The 14,426-nt window shown below is 44.6% G+C and overlaps 1 protein-coding gene across 6 annotated transcripts in view; it reads right to left on the bottom strand.

Moving 5' to 3' along the window:
• The window catches only part of PRDM10 (PR/SET domain 10), a 43,259-nt gene extending 29,753 nt beyond the window's left edge, over positions 1–13,506 (bottom strand). For 2 of the 6 annotated variants that reach the window (XM_083878064.1, XM_083878067.1), the window contains exons 1-4: positions 7,689–8,243; positions 3,790–3,856; positions 3,305–3,496; positions 1,377–1,544 (exon numbers count right to left, since the gene is read on the bottom strand). In XM_083878064.1, coding sequence (XP_083734190.1) covers positions 1,377–1,544; positions 3,305–3,397 — 261 coding nt within the window. In that variant the 5' untranslated portion in view covers positions 3,398–3,496; positions 3,790–3,856; positions 7,689–8,243. Of the gene's footprint in view, positions 1–1,288; positions 1,346–1,376; positions 1,545–3,304; positions 3,497–3,789; positions 3,857–7,688; positions 8,244–13,478 lie in introns of those variants that run through there. The other 4 variants (XM_083878066.1, XM_083878065.1, XM_083878069.1 and 1 more) reach the window with 4 other exon arrangements.
• Positions 13,507–14,426: the final 920 nt, after the last annotated feature.

Below are 14,426 nucleotides of genomic sequence, written 5' to 3'. Positions count from 1 at the left end.
GAGTTAATATATTTGTGTGGCACTTTGCATCTGTAGAACTAAAGCGTTTCACGGGGTTTATTTTTTTATTTACAAAAATCACTTGGTCAATTGTTGATTTGATAAAATCTACAGGATGAATGAAATTCAATAGGTCTATCTATGCCCTTAATGTGTAACACTTAAGGCAGAATAGAAGGTAACTGTGAGCATTTTCTTCCTGAGAATTCAGAAGACTGCTCCATGCTTTCTTTTGAGGAACTATCATGCACATCCTATATGGGACTTTGATATGGCCAAAATGCTGCTTAATTTTATAGAAGCCATGCCAGCTTCAATATTCTGCAAGAACAGCCCTGACAGAGTCCCAGGAAGAGCAAGACTAAGGCTTGACTGAGGCCAGCCTTACTTAGCCAAAACTTGAAATATCTGAGTTTGAAACAAACTCAAGCTACAATTAAAAAAAGCATAGTATAATACGCATTCCTTTAGCACTCTGATAATTTCACCTTAGATGCAGAAGAGTGTCTGAATACTATACATCTTTTGACACAATGGCAGCATTCAGAGTTTTGGAGTTAGTTGGCCAGTAACTTCCTCCCAGGATATCCCTCCACACAGAAGCTGGTTTTCTGGGACAGCTGAGAGCTGCCCAAGACACACTGTGCCACACGAGGGTCTGCCAGCATGATGGGGGAGTCAGGTACATGCACTTTGCAGCCCAGCTAATCTACCCTGTCAGCAAAGGTATTATAAAACACTCTTGACAAAGCAAGCTTGTTCCTTTTTAATCTGTCCACACAGAGAGAGGCAGAGATGCATAGCATATTGACCCCATATAAACATGTGCTAAAAGGGAATAAAAGCTATATGATATGATTATGCAGAATAAAAATATAAATGGTCTATAAAATCAGCAACTCCGCAGAGACTACAAAATTATAAATAAATTGTTAAACAAACAGAGATGCTCTGCAAAAAGACACAACTGTTATTGTAACTATCAGTTATGACAACTGTGCTACAAAAAACAAAGACTCTTCCAGAAGGAACATAGATGGCTCTTAGCTTTTTACTGGATACAAGAGGCAGAATTTCTTGTGAGATTATGCTTGTTCTGGAAAACACTTTTGAGTAAATTATAATCTCATCCACCTTCAGTGAAATAACCAGCATTTCATAATTCATAGCCTCACCATCCTTTGATAAGCAGATCTGCACATCAGACAAATGAACAGCCTGAAATCTCTGCTCAGCAGTGAGCAGAGAAAACTGCTGGAAGCAACTGCCTGCTATTTTTCAGTCATACCACTTGGCTGGTAACTGGCTTTCATCCCAAACAAGATTGTTGTGTTTTCTAGGTGCCAAAACCAGGGTGGGCTCAGAACCACACATGCCTGCGTAGCTTCCACGGGGTGAATGTAAACGAGGGTGTGCTCCGAGGTGTCCACAGAGGTGTAGGAGGTGCCGTCAGCCGTGTAAACCACCTGCTGCGCGGGGCCGCGCTCCTGCTCGTCACTGTACATGATCTGGGCCACTGTTCCCCCCTCAGGGACAAAGTGCACCTGGGAAACAAACAGATCCTGCACTCGCACCGACACAGGCCAGTGGGACACAGCACCAGAGTCACAGGGTGCCTTGGAAAGCAGAGAGAACTTGTGTCCCAACTAACCTGAATGCAGTGAAAAACACACATTTCAAATCTCACTCAATTATTCTACCAATAGAAATCTGGACACAACTCCCATCAGTCTCTGGTTTTACTCTGCATTGCAACTCAAGACACAACTGCTACAAAGGGCACCCAGCCACACTTAGATCTTGCATGATACTTCGAAAATTTGTAAGGGAACAAGTTCATATTTGAACTGATTCATCTATTAAATTTATTGGGATATTTTTTCCTTTTATGCTCATATCCCTTTCAGGATTTATGATAACTTCATTCAGCCACTTCTGTAGTTGAAGGTAATTTTTGCTGTCTGATGAGAGGCTAACAGAACTTATTAACTCTGATACTCCTCAAGTTATAGTATTGCGGTTCTCAGAGGCAGCAGTAGGGCATGTTAGACTACTTCTCTCTAGTATGTATGTGCAGCATCAGGTAGAAAATTCAACTATTTAAACAGACAAGCCTATACCTGAAAACATTAAGTACTGATTTCAAGGACTACTGGAACAAGTTATGTCTAGGGCAACACTTTAAATCTAAACAAATCAATTTTACCAGAACATTATGATCATAAATGATGATCAGTAGCCTATATTAAATGAGCCAAAACATCGGATTCCAGTGCAAACAGGAACGTGTTTAGCTTTTGCCATCCTTTACATGCTGAAAAGCATTTTCAGTGTATAGGAAAAACAGGACAGTGAACAGAAAACCTAATTTCAGTACAAGTATTCAAAGCCACATAAAATTCTTTCACACAAAATGATGTCACAGTTATATATTTTGTTTATTTTGTTTCACTTTTTAACTTATGCTTCAGAAGACACCTGGTACTCCCGTGTGGATGCTCAGTGCTGATTCTGTACAATAAGTCCTCTCACAAACACTACGATTTCACATTTGGAGAGCACTCTGCAAATACTCATTAAGTCTTAAAACTGCCATGTGCAAACAGCAGCATGGTTATCCCATTGTAGAGGGAAGAGAACACAGGACATTGAAAACTGCCTTTCTTTGCAAATTTCAAAGCTGGAAATTACTAAGAGAGGCAGAATTTCTCAGCTTGTGGGTCAAATACCATGCAGCACCCTTTTTCTACCATACTTTTTGAGTAACTCAGTTAACAGAATTCTAGAATTTCCAAGCTGCATTGTCTCAGAGGCAGAGGAACAAGCTGCATACAGCAGAACCTGACTGCATTAGTCACTTACAATTAACATTTCTCCCTTCTTCACTACCCAGATGTCTGGCTGGAAAAAATTACTTGTATTACTTTCCCCGAGGTCCACCCACAGTTCCAACTGATTCGAATGATGCCATCAAAAGTGGCTGCCACAGAGCACAGATTTTTTTCAAGTCCATTACTCTGAACACCCTTTACTCTCTCCCACATGGTTATAAATATATTTGGACACTGAAACTTTTACAGCCACTGCCTGGTTTTGTTCAGCTCATTTCAGAGCTCCGTGTCTTCACTGCTGTAGTTTGCACAGCTCAGTTTCTGAAGCTTTAACACCAAATCACTACAGAAATGTTTGTATTTCTGCTCAAATGAAAGCTGAGCTTCCAGACTTTAAATCAGGGCAGAATGGGAACTAACCTCCCCACCAATCCCAATCCAACCCAAGCAAAGGCAGAGCTCTGGCTAATCACCTGAGCAGTGTTCTGTTCCTGTGCTGCAGACTCAGTCCACACCTGAGGACTTTCCTCTTTCAAGTCCATCTCCTCCCTGCCTGGGTGCTCCATGAGGAGAAAAAAATCTGCTAGAGAAATATCTGGCTGAAGGGATTCATCTGTTCAATGTGTCTCTGCTTCCAGAAGACCAGGTGATCCTCAACAACATGGCTGTAAAAAACCCAGAGAACAGAGACATTATAACCAGCATGACACGTGGCATGGAGCTATGAGTGTTTTATCAGCTGCTATACTTCAGTAACACAGAGTAAAGCAGGTTTGGCTTTACAAACACTTCCTACAAGACCCAAACACCTTATGTTATGGGAACAAAGGATCAGAAATCTTATCTCACTGAGCATGGTCAAGTCCTGCTGTTCATCACTTTCCATGTCCCATTAAGGAGGAAACAAATCAACCATTGCACCAATTGCACTGAAAAGATTACACTGAATTCTTCTTACATGTCTTTCCTTGACCACAGGCCATCCACACCAGCTTCTCCTCATTGTTCTTCTGGTAATTACAGGCCTAGAAATCAATAAATAATGCAAAAAATGGACCTGAGCTTCCAACAAGAAAACACTATGTTCAGAGATGCATCATTAGTTTCTCAGTTTGCCTGAATTGTTTAAGTACCAACTGGTTTTCCATGTACAGATAGATTTGACCTTGTACAAAACCCCAGTCCCAGGTTAGCAGAGTATTACAATAGCCAACTACTAAAAAGTAACAATGAATCCTAAACTCTCAGAGATCCTGACAAAATGCTTCCAAGCTTGGTTTTATTCACCTCTTACGATTTTACTGGGGCCTCTCAATCTGCTGTTGCAATTCCAGAAGGGTAATTTAAAGCTCTGGTGATTGGTTTAGTCGGTGGTTCAGCACCTTCCCAATCCTTCATCTCTAATGTCATATTAAATCACAAGCCAGGAATTATCATGAAGCTGAGCCCATTTCATTTCTCAGCTACTCCAATTAACTTTATTTTATATGCAGTGCCTTGCTGAGCTGATTCAACACCAGTACCCATCTGTGCACCAGGAAGGAAGCAGAAGGCTCCTTGCTGATGCCTTCATTCATTTGCATTTTAAATGCAAATTATTTTAGTCATAATTTATCCCTATAAATGCTAGCATTTGGCTTGTCATTGACAAACTCAAAAAAATAGATAAGGAAAGGTAAAAAAAGCAGCAGGCACTTTCTGTCTCCTCCTAATTTTGCTAGCAAGGATTAAGCTGGGCAGACCTCAGAACCAACTGATCCACCGGCCTGGCCAGCATGAATAAATCATCAGGGCAGGGAAGTTTTGGGCTAAGGTCACTGAACTGCGTGGTGGAGCAGAAAAATTGTATTACTTACATACAGACATAGAAAAATACTGGGACAGATATTTCTGAGCATTGCTAGACACCAAGTCATGCTGTTACTGGTGACTGGAGTTAACACTTGCTGTCTCACGCTGAGCAACCCACCACACGTGGGCCCCACAAAAGCAGACACTGAGGAACTGTTCTGACCTTCTCTTATACGCAAACATCTCCAGCTATGGGAATACAGAGACAGAAATCTCATCTCCATTAATACTGGTTGATACAAAACAACCCCAAAAAGCACTTAGGAAAAAAATTAAAACAAAATCCATGTACCAGCATTCAATGCCTGATCTTAGTATGAACAAATTAACTGCAGCAAACATTTAGAAGTTATAAACACCAGCCTTGTGCTCCGAGTGCAGAAAGTCAAGAAAATTTAGAAATAAATATTATTTATTTATATATCCAAGTGCACACATGTGGGGGTGCATTTTTGGTTTTATCAGTTTGATGTTTGTTTCATAAGTTAATGTTGCATTGTAAGATAGTTTGTTCCATGTACCCCCTGTATTTTTCCCTATTTGGTTTTACCCTGTTTCAGTTACCCATCCATCATATCTTATATAACCCCCTGGTCCTGTCCATCACTTGGGGGCCTCTCCCTGCGTCTGGAAGATTCTAGGAGAGGCGTCGAGTGACTGGGCAGGGTCCAGGCTGCCCCCTCCCCCACCTTTTACTGTATGGCTGTTGTATATGTCTTATGTTGTGAGCCACATCCCTGATCTGCCCTATTGATCCCTGGCTGAACTCTTCCCTGTGTTCCACCCCCCTTTAAAAGTTGCTGTTCTGGGGCGATTCTGGTCTCTCCTGAGGCAGACGCCCCGAGGCAAGGGCTCCTTGCTGGAGCTCCAACAAACTGGCAGTGATTCAACCTCTCGAGAGTCCCTCCTTTCCAACTCCTGCCTTTGTCTTGCTCGCACTCCTGACCAACCAAGTCCCCCGTATTGCAGTGCCGGGGCTGGCCAAGCTTTGCAGAACAGGCACTGCTCTGATCTATAAATAAATACCATCCATCCCTACACAGAACCTTTCTCCTAGCTACTCATTATGTTATTAAGGATTAAGTTAGGGATTTTCTCATATCTAATCCTACCTCATTCACTGACCTCCTTCACTCATTTCATCAGAATATATAAATATATATACATATATCAGGTGTATGATCACCTCTACCCAAGTGAAACTTGACAGCATTTATGTCAGTAACACTGTGAACAACTTCTTTGCAAAATGTAACACCTATCCTTTTGATATTCTCAGCTGATATCCACATCTCTTTTTAAGAGATCCACATCTCTTTTCCTAGACTGCCAGTTATTAATCAAGAGCCGATTCCAGTAATTGCACTAACAGTAGCTGGTAGTTTAATCAATTATCTAACTGCTTAGAAAACTAAAAATAAAAACAAACATTAGAGGTTTCAATTTGGGGTGGTTTTTTAAAAATATATAATTACCCTGTTAAAAAGAATGCAATTACATTAACTACTAATTGAATTAAAGGAAAGGCACAATTCTGGCTAACTCCACATGGCACAACAAGTAGCCGAATTTTTGGCTGACCTTCCCCACCAGCAGACACTGAAGGTCTGAAGGAAGATGCTGACTCACTCCTGCAGAGTCATTTTGGCACAGATAACTTACAACTTGAGTACAAAGGAGACTGAAGGCTTCAGGCAGGGTCTTTAAAAGACAAAACTGGGTATTAAGATTCATCTTTGAAAAATGAAGTACCAAAAAGTTGGAAAGGAAAGCAGAAGAGAGTCATTTTAGTTCTGAAAGTTGGCACTAACTGAAAATCTTGGGGGGAAAAAACCAAGGCTGAGCCAAATTCAGTGGCCCAGTGCTGCAGAGTCTAGAAACAGTCTGGTTATTGCTGTTCTTGACAGAAATGAAAATAATAAACAGCTCAGCCCAGAGAGTTGTGCTGCAATAAGGGACAATAGCAGGAACAGCAGGATTTGCTGATGCTTTCAACTTCTGTACTTCCAAATTCATCCTCGGATCTGCCTCTGGCAGGCATTCCCCCAGTACATCTGTAATTATGAAAATACAGTAAAAAGCACATTTCCCTGGAAACATGAATGTGCTGAGAGCAAAGGCAATTCAGGAGGAGACAGGCCATGCCCCAGAGAGGTCCCAGGGCAAATAAAGAGGGTGGGGGCAGGAGCGGGTGTTGAAATTCAGCTGTGAAACAAGCCCCGCAGTCCAGGCCAGGAGCTGGAAAAATCTTATCCAAAGTCACTGACAATAGAACTGCCACAAAATACCAACCCCTGAGCAAGTTTTCTGACACTGATGACAAGAAGACCAAACTAACTTTGGTCACTGATCTCCACAGGATGCTTCTTCTTGTTAATCCTGCACAATCTTATTTCCTTTCCTAGATCACGCTCTCAATACCCATTACAGCCTAGACACTGCCAGCCAGTGTCTTGAAATTTTAACCATTTCCCTGTGGTCTTCTCTTAGCTTTGGTAGTTTTTTAGCAGCAATAAATGTGAAACTTTGGACAGAATCATTGCCAAATCACTGGCATGCAGGGAGCACTCTCTGCTTGCGCTCCACACTGTTTGTTCATGGATTATTCTTTGCAATTGTTGATTTTTCTCACAGTATCAAACACATTAGACATTTTCAGACAAGCTAAATAAACACCAAGACATGCACCTCAACAGGAAGCTCTACTACATCCAAGGAATTACAATAAGAATCTGTGTAACAGAAATTCAAACTCAGTTGCAGAAATCCTAAGAGAAAAAATGATAATTAAAGATAAAAGGCATTGTGATAGAATAAACTCAGTTTTTTCTCAGTATGAAGAAAGTAGGCTACATTTTGTAATAAAAATCCATGTAGAGATTCAGTAAACCAGTAATCCAAACAGCTTGCTTAAACTCATGTTAAATTTATGTGTTATGTATCTCACTACTATATTCTCTCCACTATAAAATACAAGAGGCCTGGCTCAAATACTATTCAGTATACCTTTTTTTTTCCTTTGTTTTTTTGTTGTTGTTGGATGCTCATAGCAAGTACTTCAGTAACTTGAAGATGATGAAATTTTACTTTTCTGGAAGTTGAAAGATTAGTCAATTATGACACATCACCCAACAGTCAACCAAAATTCCACCAGCATCCCAATGCTTTCATACAACCCAATAAGCATCACAAACATGAGCAAGAAGCATTGCCAGTAGGAGTTGTTAAAGCATTTACAGTAACTGCAGGCAGAGCATTTTCCTCCCCAAATAACACACGTGCCTCACCCTGTCCATGCTGGGTGATGACACAAGCGGAAACAGAATAGGCATAACTGGAGAGTACAAATGTAGTCCAGTTCCACTCCAGTGGTGAGGCACTGACAGTCCTGTGTGTCACTATATATTGTGCCAATTGCAACAAAACATGATCCAAGAACCAGCACAGCTCCTGTGACTTTGAAATATCTCCTCTAGTGGAACATTAGCTCATTCTGAGCTGTGCAAGTAAATTAACCATCCCCTCAAGACAACACAGGTTTGCCTCAGAACACCATTCACATTTACCTTCCTTTTCTCAACATCTTCTAGGACCTGCTGCTGTCACAGACATACAGCCATCTCTCTTTAGTTTTGTCTTTTACATTCAATCCAGAAAAATGTCAATTATGACAAAACTTATCCTCTGCTACTCCTGGAAAGCACCTCGGTGTCATTGTCTGACAGTTCTTTATTTTTCTTCTTTTTTTTTTTAATCTTGCTTAAAATCTCCCTTTGACCTCTGTGACACTCTCCAGCTCCTCCCTCCTGATCCTGTGGGATAGTGTTTTCTCTGGAGCTGTGTTATTAAATCAGCAGCTCCCCCATGCACTGCATTCAGCTCCAGAAGATGGGAAAACACTGCTCAGAGGGGCAAAGCGTCTCATTGCCTATCCAACAGCAATGTCCTTGTTAGCTTTACTGCCTCAGCACTAGACACCCTTGGCCACCAAGCTCCGTGTGTGGCCCCTCAGAGGTGCATCCATGATCCCCCTGCAAACACTCAGGAGTGAATGGTGCTGTAAGAGAAAACCACTAATAGTAAAGTCACTGCTGGTTCGTGTTTGGTGTCTAAGCGTTTTAAACCCAAGTTAAACCCAGTGAACTCACCTAGGGCTTGAAAGGTAAGCTCTGAAATCAGAAAAAAAAGCACAACCAAAAAAATTAAAATCAACAATAACTTTATTTTCTTGGCAAACCTGCTGTTAAAGAATGACAATTTCTTTCAATGCTGTGACTACACAAGAAGCTACAGAGATAAAATCTCTGGGAACTTCATCTGCAGAAAATTCTGTGAGGCTCACTAAAGGCATTCTGTTGAAAAATTCAAGCCAGTGGCTGCCAAACACTCATTTTTGTCTCTTGTCCAGGATGAGAAAGGGAGAATATTAAAGCTGAGCAAGGGGAAAAGACCATCTCCCTGCCCAGGGAGCAATAAAGCCACTCAGTATCTCAAATGAGAACCCACTTCAAAATATGGTAATGGTACATAAACCAGTTAATGTGATTTACTCCCCAGAGCCTTGCTACAGCCTGAAGTTCCCTGCAGCAATAACAGCAGGGACTATTGGCTTAATCCTCCCACAACTGAGCTCACTGACAACTGTGTGTCACCCCAGCCATGTGCAAGGGCAGCAAGATTGGTACAAAAGGGGTTTTACAACTCTGAATCTTCCTCCCGCTTTTAATATGAAAATGATTTATTATGCTCAAAAGGAACATCACATGTGCCTGCAAAAAGCTTTATCCCACACTTAAAGTTAATTATTCCAGTTTGCCTATAAGGCAGAGCCAGTGTGTTTCCTGAGATCCTTTAGCAGGAACATGCCTTCATTGAAGCAAGAACGTTTCTAACCTCATTGAGGACTGAGTTAGGATTGTCATCACTTCCTCTGCATTCCCATCCATCACAGCCACATACTGTTTCAAGGAACTCTGGCCCTGGTGCATTTTGTGTGAATGTTATCAATCAGGTCATGTAAAACCACAATATTTATGCTCTACTGGTGAGTTAAAAATGGAAATATAGGGCTGGGACAGCAAGGATTATTTATTCCCACAAAGGGGAAAATGGCTTCAATTTATTTTGCTGTATAATAAATAGAAGAGCTCAGCCAAACACCAACTCACTCTTTATTGCCATTGTGTATAATGAATCTATCTATCTATATCCACATACTTATGGCACATCCATCATCAAAGCAACAATGAGCTGGAAGAGATCTCTAAGACCAAGGCCAGTCCTCTGCTGCTGTGCCCATCACATGTTACAGTCCTTTTTCTAAAGGGACAGTGCCCACGCACTGAAGGTGACAGCACAACCTGATGTAACTATTCTCTCACAGCTTATCAGGTAAGTACCTAAAAATCCATTTCTACCACAGAATACAGGAGAGAATCCAGCCTGAGCACAGGTTGACATCCTCCTAGGGGACTACCTGGGCTGGGTTTAGACATCTACTCAGAGATGCTCCAAGGACATCTCTCTTCAGTCCTAATTCTTGTATAATAAAATGTTTCTCACACTGTCCTCTCCCTCAATGGACAAAGAGTCAACTTCATTACTTTCTACATATGCAAATCTCTTCTTTAGTCACCTCTCTTCCCATTTGCTCAACATCTACATATCTACTCCAGCAACTGATTTCTTCCTCCTGCCCTCAGCTTCCTGCATCTATGGCCATGTTCCTCATGTTGTTGTCTTCCCAATGTTTCACCTTCTGAGGTCCCTGTGATATCATGGGCTGTTGAATCACATACTGCAGTTCTTGGGCTCCAGCTGCTCGAGGCAGTGACCCTGCCTTCCTAAAGGATTTGATTTATGAATCACACAAAGAGAGTTCTGATAAAGCAAGGAAGCGGGGAAAACATGCATTTAAAGTACAAGACAATGCAAAAGGAAAATAAATGGCTGTATCAGTCTCTTCTACAGTTCTGCCCACACAGCCCTCAAGATGGCTTTGTTAGGGGTTACTGAAAGAAAACAAACCATTCCCCTCCAGCTTCTTCCTGCCAATTTTTGGTCTCCTATCCCTCCTCCTTCAGTAAACTCTTCCTGAAAGAACTGTCAGTTGAAGGGGATTCTTCCCTTTCCTACAGGCAGGTGGTGCTGCTTCCTCTCCCACCCCCCTGCACCTCTCCTCTGAATTTTCACCTGTTGCAAAATTCAAAAAAAATAAAACTACCTTGTTTCTGCACATAAAAACACATACCTAGGATGGCTCCTTCAGTATAGCTGCTACTCTGCACTACCCCAGAGAACAAATGGACAATCTGCACTTTCAAACAGGTGGGGATTGACATATAGAGCCATTTCAGGGCTACAACTGCATGTTTTACTAGCAGGAGATAAAAGTGACAAATAGACCCAATCTCATGTTCAAGTCCAAACAAAATTCACCATACAAAACCAGCCCTCTTAATTAGATACACTTAGATGTCCATTAGAATTCAGTGTACACAGCTGCCAGCAGCTGCAGGTGGTCAGGAATACACTGGAAGCAGCTGCTGACTGTAGAGCAATTTACCCCAGGAGAGCTCATCCAGGGATTTTCTGCAAAGGGCGGGACTAAGGGGGCCAGAGGAGAGCAAACAATACTACAGATCCATTTCACTTTAAAATCAAGTTGTCAATTATTCTATCAGATAATGATAACAACAATTACATTGATATCTCATCCTATAAACAAGGTAATAAAGCTGTCTCTTTTCACACAAGAGAAGCATCCATGTAGCAAAGTGCCAAAAACTCATCACAGTTTCAGAGAGAAGTTTTCCATTTAAGGACACTCTAGAGCAATACATGCTCCTGTACTGCTTTTCCTAGAAAGGAAGGCATTAGAAGGCTCAAGACTGACAATTATTTTATTGTGTCCAGAAAAGATGCAAAGAATTCTCTTATAAAATCAGTTGGTGATTCATTAGCATCTCATCTTCTAATTGAACTACAAGGAAAAAAAAAATTGGATTATTAAAAATCTGACAGAAGAACGCAAAATTTCAGTACAGTCTCTACTCCCCTTAAAACTCACATGGAAACATTGATAGGCATTTTACACATCTAGCTTTGCACTTGACCATTCTTTAAAGACCTGTAAGAACCATAAATATATAAATACATAGTGATACACTAGACAGGTTGATGCCAAGGTACCAAAAAGTGCATCACAAATACCAACCCTTCACTGCACTGTCAGGACTATGACTACTGTCAGTAGCCTAAACCAAGTTCGAATTTTAATTTAGGGACCCTTGTAAGAGCCCTCCTGAGGCTCTGCAATGTACACCTGAGAGGAAAGAGGTGACCATACGTAGCTGTTGTACAGGGAGATAACCCTAAAAAGATGGATTATCCCTTTAGGATGAGTAAATCTGAAATGCATAGCATCAGGACCTCATTCTTCCATTCCAACTCAACCATTTAACCAACTCACATCAACTCACTTTTAATAGAACCGGGGCACAGGAGAAGAAACGGGACAACTCAACACAACACCCACAGAGCAAGAGAGCCACAAGATCTAAGTACCCACTTGCCACAACCATACCTAAGACCACGAGAATAGGATTTTGGAACAAGACCACTGTCAGAAGAGCAGTGAACCGCACAGCTTCCACCTGCAGCAACTGCTCCTACTCACACCAGGACCCTCATGAATAGAACCACCTCAGGTCAGTGGGGAAGGGCCTAACTTCCCTCCACACCAAGCCTCAGGGCCACCCAGCCAGATGCCTTGCCCTACTGGAGCCACACGGATGCCCTGGGCTCCCTAGAATCCCTCTGGGGCAAGAGACCCTCGTGAGGGTGAGACCCCGAGCACACACCCGACCACTGCCCTTCACAGGGCGGGCTGGGGACCCTCATCCACACCCCCTGATATAATCTCCGCGGCCACCAGCAGCCAATCCGAAGACGGGGTGAGACGCCCCCTCCCCTAACTAGGCCAATAGAAAGCAGGGGCGCGAGGCACGCAGCCAATCAGCAGGCGTGAGTGCCCCCCCCAACCTCACACCGCCCGCTTCCCGCCGCCGCGCCCCAGCGCGAAGCGACGCCGCGCCCCCGCTGCCGCCCTCGCCTGAGGGCGGCGGCGCCATCAGCCCCTCGATAGAGCGCCCGGCGGCCAGCCGGCCCCAACCACTGAGGGCCGAGGGGGAACACGGGCGGGCAGCCAAAGCAGAGGCTAAGCGGACGAGCTAGGCCGGGCTAGTTGCCGAGCGTGGGGGAGCTGGGCTGAGCGCGGGGCGAGCAGCCCGCAATTATGGTGGAGAGATAAGATCTCCCACAGTGCTCAGGGGGCAAAAATATGGCTCCGGCACCCCTTCCGCGCTCAGGTGCCGGGGTCCGGACCGTACCACGCAGGGAGGGGGGCAACAAGGGTAAGGGCGCCCCCTCCTCCCCGTGTCCGGGGTGGGTGGGGGATCCCGGCTGAGGCGAGGAGGGGGGTAGAGCGGACTGTACCTCTCCCGCGGGGTGGGGGGGGTGGAAGGAGAATGAGTACGGCCTACTTCCCCCCCTCCCCCCCCACTGGCAGGAGCGAACGGTTTATCCCGGCCCCGCACCGCCAGCTCCGGGCGCCATCTTGGGTGCGACTAAAACAACAAGTCTAAAACCCCCGGCGGGTCCCCGCGGCGTCCCCGGGCCGCGCTGCCCTCCCGGACCGTCCCATCGCGTTACCTGAGGGGGTCCCGTGCGGGCGCCGCGCCCCGGCCGCCGCCGCCAACCCCGCGGCGGCCCCGAACCCCCCCACCTGTCCCTCACCTCACAATGGTAGCTGCAGAGCGGGGGGGCGGGGGGGTGGGGTGGCCGCCCAAGCCTCATTACCATAATCTGCCTGGCAACAAGTTGCGGCGTCGCGCACTGATTGGCTAAAACTCCTCTGCCTGCCACGATGGGGCACAGAACTCCCCAAGGAAAGGGTCGGAGCGCCCAGGTCAGGGGGTGGGGGGGGAGCACCCCAATCCGAGAGGAGGGGAGCAGGGTAGGGGTCCTCTGCCCGGGTTTTCACTCCCACCTTTGGATGCTGGCGTCCAATCAGAGCCCCGCTCTCATCCCCGCCAGGGGCATCTCCGCCAATCAAGACGTGCTTTTCATGGCGTCGCTCCGCCCCCCCACTGGGGCGGCGGTGTGGGCGCCGCGGGCAGCGCCCCCTGCTGGCGGGGTGGGGGAGGCTCGCCGGGCGCCCCTCGGCAGGGGAGGGGAGGGGGCGAGGAGGGGGCACCTCCCGCACCCCCCGCCCCGAATTCTCCGGGACGGGCAGGGACGGGCAGTCCCCGCTCGCTCCTGGATCAGGAGGTTACTCGCAAACTTGTGGGTTCCCATCCGCAGTGTCTGCAGGCCCCTTCAGCGCTATCTGGCAGCTCCTTGGAGGCTAAATTATATCTATAATTAAATAAAATTTAAAATTTAAATTTCAAATGGTGCTCTAACTGAATTTTTTCATGGTACATGAGTCCTAAATACCTGCTCGAAGAAGGATAAAAATTATAATTGTTCAAAAATGTAACTAACTGGTCATTCCAGTGCAGTTACTGCTATACTTGGGTTTAGTATTTATCTATTTGTATTATGGTGCCAAGGAGAAACATCCCTTTCGTATCACTCATTTGCAATTAGCACACACTCGGGTAGCTCTTTAATCAAGTAGGTCAGTGGATATTTAAGCCAGATATTCCCTGTGTTTGGGACCTTTTAGTTTTATTCTAAATG

Source organism: Zosterops lateralis, assembly GCF_965231275.1.
Source record: "Zosterops lateralis genome assembly, chromosome: 25".
Lineage (NCBI taxonomy): Eukaryota > Metazoa > Chordata > Aves > Passeriformes > Zosteropidae > Zosterops > Zosterops lateralis.
Note: the sequence above shows the minus strand (reverse complement) of the source record. Positions and strands in the feature narration are given on the sequence as shown.